This window comes from Dermacentor variabilis, chromosome 8 (genome assembly GCF_050947875.1).
Source record: "Dermacentor variabilis isolate Ectoservices chromosome 8, ASM5094787v1, whole genome shotgun sequence".
In the NCBI taxonomy this organism is placed as follows: Eukaryota; Metazoa; Arthropoda; class Arachnida; order Ixodida; family Ixodidae; genus Dermacentor; species Dermacentor variabilis.
The window spans coordinates 9,713,682-9,729,829 of record NC_134575.1 but is presented as its reverse complement, the minus strand read 5'-3'; the positions used below and the strand labels follow the sequence as shown (position 1 = coordinate 9,729,829).

The following is a 16,148-nucleotide window of genomic DNA, read 5'->3' as shown; positions in this document are numbered from 1 at the left end:
GCGTACACCGCGGAAAGTTAGAAAAACACCCACGTAAGTACAGCAGAGAAGTGGCTACGTCAGGTGGCTCGACTGATAACTGTAGAAGTGTCGTTCAAAGCACACGGAATTATCCTGCACTTCCGGCAGTGTTTTTTTCTCTAGTTCCCTTTTAAATAAAAAAGTTGATTCATAAATATTTTCGCAAACGGTTAAATTTATTAATTTTCGTTTTTCATTCCTGTTTGGCTGCTGCCTCTGTTCTTTCCCTGAGATCGCGTAATTTCTCAAGACCTTGCGACTCTTGTTTCCAGTTGCCAATTTTGCACCAAAGGTGCTGCATAATTATGGAAGCACCAGGCGAGGTAAATGGTGACATTCATAATCCTTATAGGTTTAATGGTTATTGCAGGGTTTGATCATGTACGCTGTTTCGCATGATCTTAATTTCCAGCTCATCTGAACCCCATTGGGGGAGTATGGCTCCGAGGATTTGCCAGCGTCGCTCTGAGCCGTCACTCGAAGAAATAATGAAGCAAAAGGAAAAGCTAAACGCAACTGGCGTTGTATCCGGCCGCAGCTCGTTCCACGAGCATACAGCCCAGTTTAGTACGAACCGAACCCCTTTCCTGGTCCCTGGATCAGTCTAATCAAAGAAGGTTGAACTAATGAATCAGGAGCGATGCGTGTGACCGTTAAACAGACAACTAAACGCATCTCGAGTTAATTGCGCGGGCACCGTATCGATCAGAAGCTGGTCTTCACACCCCAGGTGAGGCCGTTAACTACTGCTATCCTAAAGGCGTGAAAAAAGCAACAAAATGTTGACCGCCGAATAGCTGTCAAATCTGAAGATTGATTTGGCGGCGCTTTAGGAATATGTGTGAGGAGTGGTGGCGTGGGGGGGGTGGGTGGGAGGGGGGAGGCATGCTGATTAATTTCGCCCCCCCCCCAATTGGGTACGTGCCTGGGGATGGTATTGCCCGTGTCGACAGTCAAACTTTGTCAGAGGCCTTTATGGGCCCTTGGCCTGACTGCGAAGGTGTTTTCAGGGCATCCAAGCCTTGCTTGACATTCTTTTTTAAAGTAGGGGTTTCAACTCTAGGCGATCAGTTGACTTCCCCGTGAAGTATTTTTCACCTTCTTCAGCCGCCTGGTTAGCTGTGATGGTTTATTTTTCACCTTTCTTTTGTCGTCATCGTTACCCATCTTGGACCTATTTCTCTCCATTTTAACATTTCCCCCACTCAGAGTAGCTGGCTACACGATGGCACCGCAGGCCATCCTTTATGCATTTGATATCATTAGGCTTTTCTCTCTCTAAAGGCAGAAGGATAAGGCAGTGACATTGTACTCGAACATTTGCTTTTATTTATTTTATTTTATTCGATAGCAATTTTGCAGACCCTCGAGCCACATTCGTGCCGTCAGCACCATCGTTGCCGTGCGTTCCCGCTTAACTGAGCATGCGCGCGTAGGGTTTGAGCGAAAGTCTCCACAGCATAGAATTTGATAAAATTCTTGCGAGAAACTCTGTTCTCCAGATTCAGATAATGCGTTTGGCTGCAAAAACGACGGATTTAAGTGGAAGCGCACCATCTACGCTGCGTTCAACCGCCTCGCTGGCCGAGCCATGACCTTCCGCTTCTGGCACGAGCGTTGTGCGCACGCACTAAATAAACACACCAATGTTTCTGCTGAATTGCTGTGACGCTGATTTGAGCGGTACGCACTATAAAACATCCAGCTAACGTTATCTAATATTTCACCGGGCGCAGTCAGTAACGCCACCGGTTTCCCGCCGGCCTCATCTCGTGCACCATCGAGGTGCGATGCCTGCAACGCCAGTGACGGCGCTCATCGCGCCAGAGCAAGGTGCCTCGATATAGTACCGCTTGGGAGCGTTGCTGTCGAGGCACCGTACGCCAGCGTTAGAGTACTCCGCTAGAGTCGTGAAACACTTTGCAGCAGGAGTTGTCTCCACGGATGAGTTTACTTGCGTGCTGCATCGCGCCAGCATGTCGCACCCGCGTATTTTGAGAACACCGTATACGAGGACGTCAAGCCCACCGCCAAGCCTTGCTATCGCAGTCAATGCTTCGCTCTTCACGCGAAACTGCCAACTTTATGTACTGTGATTATATTTTATTTAGAATGTAGTGCTCACCTTAGTAACGGTGCTGTTCAGAGAAATGTGAAGATTTGTTCGGTTTGTTTCTACACTTCGTATGAAGCACGTGCTTGCACTCATTCTCACTCCGTAGGCAGTGTTGGACTGCACCCTTGAGTAACCTGCGTGAATTGCCGAAGTCACTAATTGCACGCACATAAAACAGGCAGAGTGTACGGTAATGACATAATAGTTCTGCGGAAACCCGCAAGGTGGAGAATAGTAATTAATTAAGGGAAAATCGGACATCCACCCGTTCATAGCAATTGCTACGAAGGAAATTCATATGGGTTCCTAAAGAAAAGCCTCGCAGCTGGAGAAAAATTTGTCCTAATCTGGGACTCGAACCCGGGACCACCGCCTTTCCGGGGTAGCCGCTCTACCATCGGAGCTAACCAGGCGGCTAGCAGATAGAAGGGTGAACTCGAATTTGTCAACAACTCAAAGCAAAAGCAAGAGTTTGACGTAATAGTTCTGCGGGAACCCGGAAGGGGGAGAGTTGTTGACAAATTCGAGTTCGCCCTGCTATCTGCTAGCCGCCTGATTAGCGCGACCAAAATAACGGATTCCTGAGAACAATTTTACAATTACGTATGAGTGATGTAATTCCTGAATATTTTTTATCAAATATCACAAAAAAAGGGACTGTTCGCGGTTTTCTTCGTGAGGTCATTATGTCTTTTCGAATGCTAAAAGTGGGTTTCTCAATGGAGTACCTAAGTAATATACCTAAAAAGCGTTTATACAAGGATCTGATTGATATTATGTTGACAGTGTCCATATATCGTGCCATGTATTGTGTAGGCTTGGAAGGAGACGTGTTGAAACGTGTTAGAAGAATGACAGTCCGCTCCTCAGTTAAGACGTTCTTCTTTCACTTTTATAACAATACCTTGCCAGTTAAACCATGGTTGCAAGAGAAAGGACTGTTCGTACCGTGGTCAGTTAATTGTCTCATTTGTTCAAAGCCTGAAACAATCGAACACATTTGCTTAGACTGCAGGGATGCAATATTCCACTGAGATGTCTTGCAGAGAACGCTGAAAAAAGAGCTCCCTATATCACCCTACGGTATCCGCTTTCTCTCAATTGAAAAAGAAAACGACATGCCCTATGACATGATCATGACGCTGAGCCTAGAAAGCATATGGAAAACACGAGTGGCCGTATGAAATGGTGATGTGGACGCCAAACCAGCCAGACAATATTTTATTGAAAGTGTTTCTCAAATAAGAGACGTGTATAAATCTCAGGCTGAACCACCAGACTGGTTACCTGTACTGGATACACTGGTAACCTTAAAGCGTTTTTAACACGTGCATTTCGAGAACTATGTAATGCCTGTGTAACACTTTCTTTTGTTCTTTCCTTAGTATAGTGAATGTACTGTATCTGTGACAATCCGGCAATACAGAAAAAAAGAGCCTGGTTAGCTCAGATGGTAAAGCGGCGGCCCCGGAAAGGCGGTTGTCCCGAGTTCGAGTCGCGGACCAGGACAAATTTTTTTTTCAACTGCGAGGCTTTTCTTTCGAGGAACCGGCATGGGTTTCCTTTGTGTAGCAATTGCTACGAACGGGGGATGTCTGATTTTCCCTTAACCAGTGTACGGTAATGCTGCTGTATTATTGATCTTAGGTGGCCAAACGTGAAACAAAAAGAAATAAAGAAAGACCTCGCTTAGCTACTGGGGCTGTCTCCGTTTGCTATGTTCTAACATAAGAAGAAAGTAACTGGATAAAGCTTTTGCGAAGAAAATAGCGCTACATAAAGGAACTCAAACTGCTACAATCATGATCTATCCGCGTACTCCAGGCCTATTATGTACTGCAAAGCGAGAACGTGGGCCTTACTTTACTCTTGGTATCAAATATAGAGAGAAACTGCGAGCTTTTTGAAAAACAATGCGCTATTTTGCATTCCTGAAAGATATCCTGTACAATCCCGAAATATAGCGCTGGATTTTTTTCACTGAAACTTTCAACAGAGCTATTTCTCTGTGGAGCTGACCCGTCGAATATTTCACCTTCACAGATAAGTCGCCTGTGGGCATTGCGTTATACTGTAAGATTGCGCTTGCAAGCCATGTGCATGTCTGGGAGAGAGAGAAAGAGAGAGATGAGGAGGAAAGGCAGGGAGGTTAACCAGATATCAGTCTCCGGTTGGCTACCCTACACTGGGGATGGGAGATAGGGGTTAGAAAGATGACAGAGAGGAAAACGCAAACAAAAAACAAAGAACACGCACACATGAAGACACACACACACAAAATGCGTTTCAGTTTAACACCTTTGCGAAGGCAGGTAGATCGCAGAAAGCGCAGTCGCGCTTGCACGGCCTCCTTCTGTGACGTTAGGTCCCTTCGGTGGTGTAGAATACTTTTTTCCAATAGCGGTTGGTCGTCCAGTTGGTCAAGTTTGTGGCGAAGGCATTCCCTCTGTGGAATGTACTGCGGGCAACCGCAGAAAATATGTTCAATTGATTCTTCATGGTCGCAGTGGTCACAGGTTGCGGTGTCGTTCATCCCTATGCGAAATTCATAGGCTTTGGTAAAGACAACGCCCAACCACAGTCGATACAAGAGCGTGGCGTCTCCACGGCGAAGCTGTGATGGCGCTAGGATACTTCATGTAGGATGAAGGTAGTACAGTCGAGTATTTCTTAAATGTGGCTCATTCCATTGCGACGTGGTGCGCTGGCGAGTAAGCAGGCGGAGCTTCCGTGCTGCGTCAGTTCTAGAAAGTGGAATTGGTACGTGGTGCTCTTCAATATGGGCTGAGCTGGCAGCTTGATCGGCCCTTTCAATGCCGACAATCCCGCAGTGACTTGGAAGCCATTGGAAGGTTATTTCATGGCCTGCATCACTTATATGGTTTAACATGTCTGTAATGTGAAATATTAGCTGCTCGTTTAGTCCGCGTCGTAAAGGTGACAGTAGAGACTGCAGTGCCGCCTTCGAATCGCAGAATACCGTCCACTTGTGTGGCTGTTCATTACTGATTTAATGTAGGGCAGTAAAGAGTGCTGCGAGCTCTGCTGCCGTCGACGTTGTCGCGTGAGTCGTCTTAAATTTGAGTGTTGTTGCTGTCGCTGGTATCACGATTCCAGCCACGGAGCTGTTTGGCAAGACAGATCCATCAGTGTAGATATGTGCAGAGTCACGGTAGCTCTCATACAAAAATAGTAGTGTGAGCTGTTTAAAGGCTGGTGATGATAGATCAGCTTTTTTCGTGATGTCAGGTATTGTGCGGTTGATTTTTAGCTTAGTGAGGCACCATGGAGGAATCGAAGGTCTCGCAGCCGGAGTGAAACTAGATGGCAGCAATTCATCAGGTGCGGTAATCGTTTGGCTGAAAGATGTGCGAGGTCTGTCCGCTGGTAGAGAGGCTAAGCGATGACGAGGAGTCCTGGTTAGATGCCTTGTATGGGTCCTGAGACTTCAATGCCAATGTGAGTCTTGACAAAGTGGTCTCTAGCGATTGCTATCATAGCCACTGTTGATGCACGCCGAGGCAGGCCTAGACAGATCCGGAGCGCTTGAGCCTGAACACTTTGTATTGTGCGTAGATTCGTTTTACCTGTGTTGGTTATTGCTGGCAAGCTGTATCGCAGAAAGCCTAGAAAAAGCACCCTGTACAGTTGTAACATGGCACTTGTCGGCATTCCCCAAGTCTTGCCAGTGAAAAACTTGAACAGGAGGCAGATGCCTATCAACCGCTTTTTCACGTATGATACGTGAGGGCTCCATGACAAGTCCCTGTCGATTATGACGCCTAGAAATTGGTGCGATCGAACACGTGGTATTATTTGACCATTTATCATTGCGCTGTAGTTTGTCATGGGTTTGCCCGTAAATGGCACTAGGGCGCATTTCTCGGAGGAAACTTCCAGGCCTCGATTACGCAGGTAGATAGCACTTTGGGTGGCAGCTCTCTGAATTCTCGCTCGCAACTGTAGGCGTGTTACTGCAGACGTCAATGTGCAGATGTCATCCGCGTACAGTGATAATCTAACAGTGCTTGGAACGTGCTTAAGGAGAGCAATTAGAGTTAGATTAAATAACACAGGGCTAAGTAGAGCGCCCTAGGTGACGCCGCGGCAGCTATTATGTAGAGAAGTATGGCCTTTTTCGGTGCTTACAAAAAGGGATCGCATGGAGAGAGCTCCATATCCATTGAAACATCCGACTACCCACTCCTACGTCTGCGAGAGCAGAGAGGAGGGCTTCATGCGTAACGTTGTCATACGCCCCTTTGATGTCGAGGAACAAAGAAGCGCAGAGACGCTTGCGGCATTTCTCATGCTGAATGTAGGTGACCAGGTATCAAACGATATCAAACGATGATCGATCACGTCGAAGGCCCGCCATGGCATCCGGGTAGGTGTTGTGGCTCTCCAAGTACCACTCCAGGCGTCCTAGAACCATCCTCTCCATTACTTTGCCAACACAGCTTTCCAAAGCTATCGGGCGATATGACGAGAATTCCAACAGCGACTTGCCAGGCTTCAGCAGTGGAACAAGGCGACTTGTCTTCCAGCTCGTTGGTAGCGCACCATCTCCCCAAGATTCATTGTACAGCTCAAAGAGAGCACATCTCGCTCGCTCACCCAGATGACACAGAGCTCGGTAGGAAATTACATCAGGTCCTGGCGCTGATGCACGGCCACACAAAGCTAATGCTGCCTTAAGTTCGTGGATTGAGAATCGCAAATCCATGCGGAGATCACGTGGTGGCGGACAACTACTCGAAGGCATTGGAATGTTGGGAGCTGTGAGTTGGCCGAATAATCTGGCGCAGAAATCCTCTGCCACGTCAACCTCCGGTCTCTTTTGAGAAAGGGCTAGAGCGTTGAATGGGAACCGCTGTACGGGGAGTGTCCGGAGACCACACACCGTTCTCCATAGTTGCGATAAAGGCTTGCGTGGATCTATCGACTCACAGAATGCAGTCCAACGTTGCGACTCGACCTTGTCTAACCGGCGCTGGATCTTCATTTGCGTGCGTCTGGCGCTGTCTTCGAAGTCGGTATCATCCACTGTCTTCGTACGTCGGTATCTTCGTTCAGCACGTAGTAAGATTGCTCGAAGTCTTTCTAGTTCCACATCAAATTCCGTCAGTTTCGAAGAGCATGTGAGAATGCGCATAATGTCTTGCAGCGCGCTCTTGATTGCCTCTTCCAAGACGAAATGTGGATTGGCGTCGCAGTATTCTTCCATCAGAGACTGAAATTTAGACCAGTCCACTCTTTGGATCGTATTTTGGAAGGGGACAATCCTCTGATCTTGACCTACGTGGGGATATGGTCACTTCCGTGCGTCTCTATGTCCGCAAACCACCCAGCACGCCTGACAAGGCTTCGTGAGACAAAAGCCAAGTGAAGACAACTGCTGCATGTGGGGCCACGTAGAAACGTAGGGCTTCCATCATTCAGCAGCCAAAGTTCATTACTGGAGGCGAAAGATACCAGAGCTCTACCTCTCGCGTTGACCTCCGAACTTCCCCAGAGTGTATGCCGGGCGTTGAAATCCCCAATGATGTCCCAGGGATCGGGAGCTGAGGATAGGATGTCTCGTAGTCTTTTGTGACCAAATCGACTTGACGGAGATAGGTAGGCGCCCACAAAAGTAAAGAGAGAGAAAGAAATGTTTATTATACGAAACAGTGTCCCGAACGAGGATGGGTATCACCCTTAGGTGGGAAGGCTCCTTAGTCCAGGAACCCTCTGGCTTTGACTGCCCTCTTGGTCCTGGCGATGAGTTTCCCCGATGAGGTCCCCGAGGGTTAGCTTGGCCTCCCACGTTTCGAATAGGTCGTTTGCTTCTATTGCTCATTTTGAGTGCGTCTCTGGTTGCATTTCGCTGCCTTCCTGCCACGGGCATTCCAGGAGCAATGTGCCAGAGTGTCGGGTACGTTGCAGAGTGGGCAGAGGTAGCCGTAGAGCGTCGGGTAGAGGCAAGCATTATCATTCCGTGCATGTACGTATCACTTTGCAGGCGTCTGAGGATCAGGCTTTCTTCTTTGTCGAGTTTAGGGTGCGGTGGAGGGTACACACGACGCTCGAGCCTGTAATATTGCAATATGGCCGAATAGTTGGTGGGTACGGCCTCCGCCTCTTTTGTCGCGGGTCCGAGAGCGCGTGAGGAGAGGGGAGCCCGGCTGACGTGCTCGCGGGCAGCGTCGTGGGCCGCTTCGTTCCCCCTCTAGTCCCTCGTGTCCGGGTACCCACGTTACGGAGGTGTACGGGAGCGGAGTGCTTCGTCTTTTTAGTATCTTGAGTGCATCGGCCGAGATGCGCCCCTCAAGAAGTTTCTGCAGGCGGCCTGAGAGTCGGTGAATATAACCGCTGAGTCTGTGCATGTAGTGGTGGCGAGAGCGATTGCCGCTTCTTCAGCCGTTTCCAGGTTGCGTGCCTTGATGGTTGCCGATGCTAGCTCGGAGCCTTGGGAGTCTACGACGCTGAGAGCGTACGCGTTTCGGTGAGGATACTTTGCCGCGTCGGTGTAGCGGCCATTCGGGTCATGCTTGAAACTTCGTTTGATGGCGTTGGCTTTAGCCTGTCTTCTACTCTTCTGATATATGGGATGCATGTTGCGCGGGACACGTGCGATGCAAATGCACTCTCGAACGTCCGGGGGTATTCGCTCTTTCTTGTCCGTGTCTGCGACATACGTCTCGCTGAAGTTTAGGTGTCGCAGTACTGATCTCCCTGTGGGCGTGAGCTTGAGTCGTTCTAGCTGGCTGTTCTTGTGCGCTTCGGCGAGCTCTTGCCACGTGTTGTGGACGCCCATCTTAAGGAGACGTGATGTAGAGGCCATGGCGGGGAGTCCCAGGGCGACTTTGATTGCCTTCCTTATCATGATGTTGAGATTTTCTATTTCACCGTTCTTTAAAGCGAGGTACGGCGTGCCGTATGTGATGCGGCTGGTGAGCAGTGCTTGTATTATGCTTAGAGTGTCTTGCTCCTTGAGCCCGCTTCTTTGGCTTGAGATCCCCTTGAAAGGTGCGTGAGTTGCGAAAGGGTGCGTTCTATTCTCGGTAGGCTTGCAGCTCCCGATCCGTCTTTGTGGATGTGGAGTCCAAGTATTCGCATGGTGTCGACTTTCGGGATTGTTGTGCCGTTGAGTGTGATGGTGGGGTCAAGCTCTTCGTAGTTGGGTGGTCGGCCTCTCATTCTTGCTTTCAGGACGAGGTGCTCAGACTTCTCTAGGGCGCAGCGGAGACCGCAGTTTCGGAGATAGTTTTCGATGGTGTCGACGGCTTCTTGTAAGCTACTTTCTTGCCTTCCAACGTTCGTAGCTCTGGTCCAGAGCGTGACGTCATCAGCATACATCGCGTGACGCAGATCTGGTATGGTCTCGAGGAGTGGGGGTAGCTTGATCATAGCTACGTTAAAGAGTAGCGGTGAAATGACCGACCCTTGCGGGGTGCCTCTGTTTGAAAGTAGGAAGCTTTCACTGCGTATGTTGCAGATTCCGACTGTTGCCGTGCGGTCCATCAGAAAGTTTCTGACGTATGCGTAGGTCCTAGTGCCGCAGCCGGTGTCTTCGAGATTGTTGAGGATCGCGTCGTGGCTAACGTTATCAAAGGCTCCCTTGACGTCTACTGCCACTATGGAGTATTTGCTTCGATTCTTTAGGTGATCTAGAAAGCCTTCTTTTAGTTGTAAGAGCACGTCCTGCGTTGAGAGGTGCTGCCTGAAGCTGAACATGGTGTCTGGTAGGTGGCCGTTGTCTTCCAGGTACTGGGTAATGCGATCGTGAACCATATGTTCGAAAAGCTTTCCCGCGCACGAGGTGAGGGAAATTGGGCGTAGGTTCTCCAAACTGAGAGGTTCGTTGGGCTTGGGGATCATGGTGATGTCCGAGTGTTTCCACACAGCAGGCAGTTCTCCTTTCTCCCAGCACTCATTGTAGTAACGGAGGAGAGCCTCGGTGGCCTGCGGCGGTAGGTTGCATAGGTGTTTGTTAACGATCCGGTCTTTACCAGGGCTAGTATTTCTAGTCAGCTTGGATAGGGCTACGTGGATTTCGGCCTGCGTGAAGGGTCGGCCGAGTTCTGGATTCGGTTTTCCAGAGTATTCTTTGCTGTGAGTTGACGCGGTAGAGGGTGCGTCTCCGCATAGTTTCTTTTGTAGTTCTCGCAGGAGGTGTTCTTCTGATCCGGTGTGGTTGTGGATAAGACTGTGAAGATGTTGCTTCTGTTTCGTTTTGGTGGGTTCAGTGGCCAGGAGGGCGCGTAGGAGGTGCCAGGTCCTCTTCGTGCTCAGAGTCCCCTGTAGCTTGTGACAGAAAGCGTGCCAATTCTGCCTGGCGAGGAGGTCCGTATAGTCTTGAGCCTGCTGGGTAAGGACAGCGAGACGTGTTTTTAGCTTTCTGTTAAGCTTTCGTCGCTTCCATCTCTTCAGGAGGCCACGTCTTGCCTCCCAGAGATGGAGGAGGTGCCCGTCGGCCGCGGGCGTATCGGCATCGCGTTGTATGATCTTGGTGTAACGTTCTGCTGTGTCTAATACATTTTTGAGCCACTCGTCAATGTCAGTTATGCTTGCTCCGGAATCTAGCTTGTCCCTAAAGGATTTCCATTCCGTTAGCCGTGCAATTCCGGTCTTGGTCTGTTTACGGGTGTGTGCTACATCTAATTGGAGGATATGGCGATCGCTACCTAAGGTTTCCTGGAGTCGACTCCACTCTGCCCAGGGGACGTCCACAGTAAAGGTTAGATCGGAATTTGTGTCCCTGGAGACGCTGTTTCCAATTCTCGTGGTCTGGAGAGGATCATTCCAGAAGGTTAGTCTGTGTAGCTGGGCAGCATCATGCACTCTAGCACCCTTCTTTGTGGTGGTATGATAGCCCCATGTCGTGTGCGAGGCGTTGAAGTCTCCGACTATGACGAGTTGGCGTCCATTCGTGGATTTCCTGATTTTTCGCACGAAGTGATCGAAGTCCGGTAGCTGGTCGCGAGGCGGGCTGTACACGCTGGCCACGAATAGGCTTTTCTGCGTCTTTCGTTCCGGCAAAACCTCGAGTAAAGTGTGTTCGGTCTGGGTGTTCTCTACGTCATGCTTTTGGGCTGTGAGAGTTTTCTTCACCAGTATGGCAGTTCGTCGGGTTTGTGCATATGTTGCGCATCCTTGCAGTCGGACGTTCTGCGTGTTGGTTTCCTGTAGTGCTATGACGTCGGGTTGATTCAGCTTGACGAATTCTTGTAGATTGGCGTGTCGAGGGTGGTATGATCGACAGTTCCATTGCCATACGCGTATAGTTGAATGCTGGTTCTTTGTCTTGTGGTTAGGGGTCGCCATCGTCGTAGGATTCGAATTCGCGTCGGCGATCGCGAGTGGGCGAGACCGAGTGAGAATCGCTGTGGCTGTTCGCCCGTGCCTTCTTCCGAGTCGTGGGGCGCGAACTGTCGAGCTGTGCTTTAGTGATGTAGTTGTTCTTTACATGCGCGATAAAATTGCTAAGCTGTGGTGCGATCCCATCAATTTTGGCGTTTAACTTGGCGATCTTGTTCTCGAAGGTAGCGGCTGTTTTTTCGATTGTTGATTGCACAACTTTTTCCATTGTGGCGTGAATGTTCTTCATAAAGGCTTCTTGAAATATCAGGAACCTTGCATCTACTATGGCTTCAACGTCGGCCTTGGTCAACGTCGTTCCCGACTGCCTGTTTATGTTTTCGAGCTCCTGGCATTTTTTATGCAGCTTGTCTGTGAGTTCTTGTTGTTCTTTGCATTTTTGAAGCAGTTTGTCGGTAAGCTCTTGCTGTTTCTGTTGACTGCGGAGTAGCTTGTCTATGGGGTTTTGCTGGCTTTGCAATTGGCTGTGCTGATTCTGCAGTTTGCTCTGCTGGTTCTCCTGCTTGTTGTCTAAGACCCGTATGACTGCCGCTTCGGCCGATGCATCCAAGCTGCTCGAACCACCCGAGTCGCTCGAGCCGTTTACCGCATCGGCGTAGCTCGCGCGTTTGACTGAGCGGGAGCGAGAGCGGGAACGTGAGCGCGAAGCACTTCGTAGTATTGGCTTGGAACTGCTGCGCCTGGGCGGGCTGCCCGCTCTGACACTGTTCGAGCTGGTGGCCGAGGTGCCCAGCTCCGGGAACTCTTCACTGCTGGAGCTCCAGCGGTTGTCTCTTTCTTGTAGTCTGTTAAGGCGCTGTTGCCGTATATTGTAGGGTGGAGGGCTTGGCTTCAGTCTCTTCTTGCACACTGTACTTGCAGTTTCGTGCGCTTCTCCGCAGAGCTTGCAGGTCGGTTTGCAGTCATGGTCTTGTGGTTTTACAGTCTTGCCGCACTTGTAGCAAAAATCTGGGATGGGTTTCGGACAGACGTCTTGCCGGTGTCCCGTGTTGCCACAGGTGCGGCAGTACTGCACTGACTTGCGATATGGTCTGCAGCGGAAGTCTACGCTCTGGAAGATGATGTAGTAGGGAACGTGCGGTCCTTCGAAGAATACGACTGCCGCGGTCGACTGACCCATCATTCGGGCGTGAAGGACTGTGTATCGTGCCGGTGCTCGGATTCCTGCCATAAGTTCTGCGGTGCTTGTTCCTGGTATTAGGCCATTGATGACGCCTCGGGAGACGTCGTCAGGGGTTGGTATGTTGCTTTTGACGTTGTGGTAAGTGCCTCCGAGCTGTATTCTGTTGATGCTGACCAGCATCTTGGCGTCTTCCTTGTCGGCCATGCTTGCGATGCTTGCTTGCGATGATTAAATTTTCGATTCTCTGTACTTGTACGCGTAATTTATCATTGAAGTCCTGCTGCGATAGTCCACTCGCTCTACCGATGGCGTGCATGTCTGCGACGGTATTCCATTTGGCGAGGTCGAGACCTGCTTGCGGGCGGTAGACGATCTTAAAGTCTTCAAGTGGCAGGGGCGGCATCCTGGGTCTGCGTTGTTGCTGTGAAGGTGCTGCATTGGGCGTTTGCTCATCGGTTGGTTTTTTTGCCGGCGACTTTGAATTCGAGGTGTCCTTCTTGGCTTTCTTGTTTCTTGTGATCCAGGCGCTTTCTGCTTCGATTGTTCGGCCGCTTACTGCATCATAGTTCCAGGTACCTTCCCCGGTGTTTTCTTCCGTCCGGTCTGTTTGCATAGCATTTGCTTCATCTTCTTTCTGGTTTGACATTTCGCTTGCAGCAGCTGCTTTTCGGGCCATCATTGGGGCTCTTCGCCGCGGCGTGGGCGAGCACTCGTGTGCTCGTGCTCACGCGGCGCCCGGCGCGCGGTGCGAGGGTGTTTCTGCCGATGAGATTGCGGCAGCTGGTTCTGGCGTTAGGCTTAACCGGGCGGGCGGGCGGTCGCCGGGAATAACGCTTGATATATTGAGATAAGGTGCACTCACCCGAAAGTGGCTAGTGTCCACCGGTTACTCTCGTCTTGCCTGTTGCACCGGTGCAAAACTTGGGTTCGTCACTGGCCTTGTTCCGGGTTGAGAAGCACGCGAAGCGGAAGCCCATGTCAGACACTGCTGAACTCCACGGCCCCCTGGCGGGTTTTCCCCCCACAAAAGTAAAGGTAAAATCCTTTTCCCTTATTGTTAGGCATATATATTGAGTATCGTCGTTATGTGGCACAGGCTGTTGAATGTAAGTGAGTACACGACGGATAAACACCAAAATATTACTGTTTCATAAACAGTTGACGACATAAAGGATTCATATCTAAAAAGCTTGATTGTGTTCGATAAGTTCGGCTCGCAAATGACGATAATGGGAAAATATTGGCATACACGAAGCGACCAAAATCCGAAATTCGCGCTCTGTGTCCGCGGGCATTCCACTGAACAATGGCTCCTCGTCGGACCTCATCCCTGAAGGACAGTGGCTAGGGAGCCATGATCTACTCAAGGGTTGCCAGCACAGGACTCAGAGCGCCCAGTACTACAAGCGCACTTCAGGCAGACGGTGTGTGCATGTTGCTTAGCAACGCACGAATGGCATTCATTAAAGGCCTAATAAGAGCTATCACTCGCTCATCTGTTTTCCGCGACTCCTCGGATACAGCACCTTGCTGTACTGGGGGCGGCTTCTTCTGCGGCTCTTCTGTCGGTCGTGTACGCGGAAGTGGCGGCCATTCCTTTGTAGAGAGAGATCTGGCAGTTTTCTCTCTTCCGACATCGATGTTTGGGGTGCTGGAGACTTCCGCTGATGGAGCTGCACGAAGAGTTCCCTTTTCTTGAAAAGTTTATATTCTCCGTCCTTCGACGGCGACGTCGTCTTCGCCGCACTTTCACCGCGGCCTCTTTGTGGGTAGAGCTGCCTCTCACCGTTTGTTTAAGAATGGTGGTCTCTTTCTTGATCTGGGGACAGTAAATCGAAGAGGCGCAGTGATCGCCCTGACAGTTAGGACACTTCAAAGTGGTAGCGCTGCTGTTGTCTTCAGAGTGGGGTTCGGCGCACCAAGGGCACACGGTGGTATTTCAGCAAACACCCTTCACATCGCCAATCTTCTTACAATTAAACCATTGCATTGGTCTTGGAATAAATAGTCGAACCAGGTGGCGAAAGTGGCCAACCGTCATGTAGGATGGAAGTCAGTCATCTTTGAACGTTATCCTCACACAACGTGTGTTACCGAGGCGACCACCATTCCCAATGACGTTGTGTTCACTTGCTGGTTTTATGAGAACTGGGAGATCGGTGTTAGGTATTACATTGTCAATGTCATAGATGCATACTGTTATTGTGGCACCATTCGCTTGCACGATGGAGCGGGCTTTGATGCTACCCCGCTGCGTTACATTTTGTAGTATGTTCAGCGCGCTCGGGTTCATGCATGTCTGGGAGGTATGCATGGGAGGTATGTGCAGGCTCATGGGCGTATGTTGGTAAAATAAAATTATAGCACTTGTCTCCCAACGTGTTTCCCGACGTGTTACAGATGATAACTCGAGCACTGAATTCTTTACATATGTGGGAATTTCGTATATAGCGCACTTCTATATTGCAAAAATATAGTATCGAATTTTCTTTTTCGTTTGTTTAATGTAACAGTTCAACAAATACTGGTGGAAGCAACAGGTGTGACATCGCCGCCTATACAAGAGTTTAGAAATCTATAACGGAGAAATCGGGAGTTCGGAATTGAGGTTTACTTTTGAGAAACGTAGAAACGACAGGTGACACATATCACACGTGTCCCAACTGACGTTAGCCAAGCCGGTAAAATATAAAGAAATAAAGAAAGAAACACGGTGCAAGATGCAATCATAAACCCTACGATTTTCTTTCATTACAGCTCTAACGACCGACTGCCGTGTCTCGCACTGTCTTTCTTCATTATTTTTTTTCTTTTAACAGCTTGACTAACGTTAGCTGGGACACCGTACATGCAATGCGCGGGTAAGGTGGCAAGCTCTCATAAAGGTAGAACTATGTAAAATGAATAACGTATGGGTAATCAATAATATTAAATAATGGGATCATTACGTATGCAGTATGCCCAGGTGGTGATGAAGAAGGCGTCTGAAATGGTTAACGGTTTTACATTAAACTTTTCTCTTTGGTTCTGTCAATTTGGGCCCTAAATCATACCAAAATAATAAATGAGTTTAGAGCTGAGATCGCCATCTTTATTTATCTGGTTCCTTATTAGCAAATGCGAAGTCAAGCATGCAGAGAAGAGCCATTATTCTTACCGGTGTGGTTAGCGCCGTTGTAATCGACATAGCTGTAGTGGGATTCGCTACACGCATTGAGAAAAGCGTAGCTCAGTGACGTGTTGTAGGGGGGATAGTTGATCGGCGTCTCTCCCGTCATTCCGTGGTACTGCATTCCTGCACCCAATAAAACACAGAAACACACAAACGTGTTGTACGGCTGTCTGTCGGTATTTTTTACGTGCTCATGCACACAGCATGAAGTAATTTATTGCTCCGTACAGCTTTCTGCGTTGAATGTTTTAATGGTACCGAACGTTCGTTTGGTTGACCTCCTGCCTTTTCTCTCCTTACTTTCTCTCTCTCTCTCTCTCTCTCTCTCTCTCTCTCTCTCTCTCTCTCTCTCT

General features: G+C 49.4%; 1 protein-coding gene across 1 annotated transcript in view; it reads right to left on the bottom strand.

Annotated features, from left to right (window-relative positions):
• Nucleotides 1–16,148, bottom strand: part of LOC142590820 (glucose dehydrogenase [FAD, quinone]-like) — a 134,462-nt gene that overhangs the window by 18,709 nt on the left and 99,605 nt on the right. Inside the window, exons 6-7 of the mRNA XM_075703224.1 lie at nt 15,781–15,918; nt 2,147–2,271 (exon numbers count right to left, since the gene is read on the bottom strand). Of these exons, the coding sequence (XP_075559339.1) occupies nt 2,147–2,271; nt 15,781–15,918 (263 nt within the window). The remainder of the gene's footprint in view (nt 1–2,146; nt 2,272–15,780; nt 15,919–16,148) is intronic.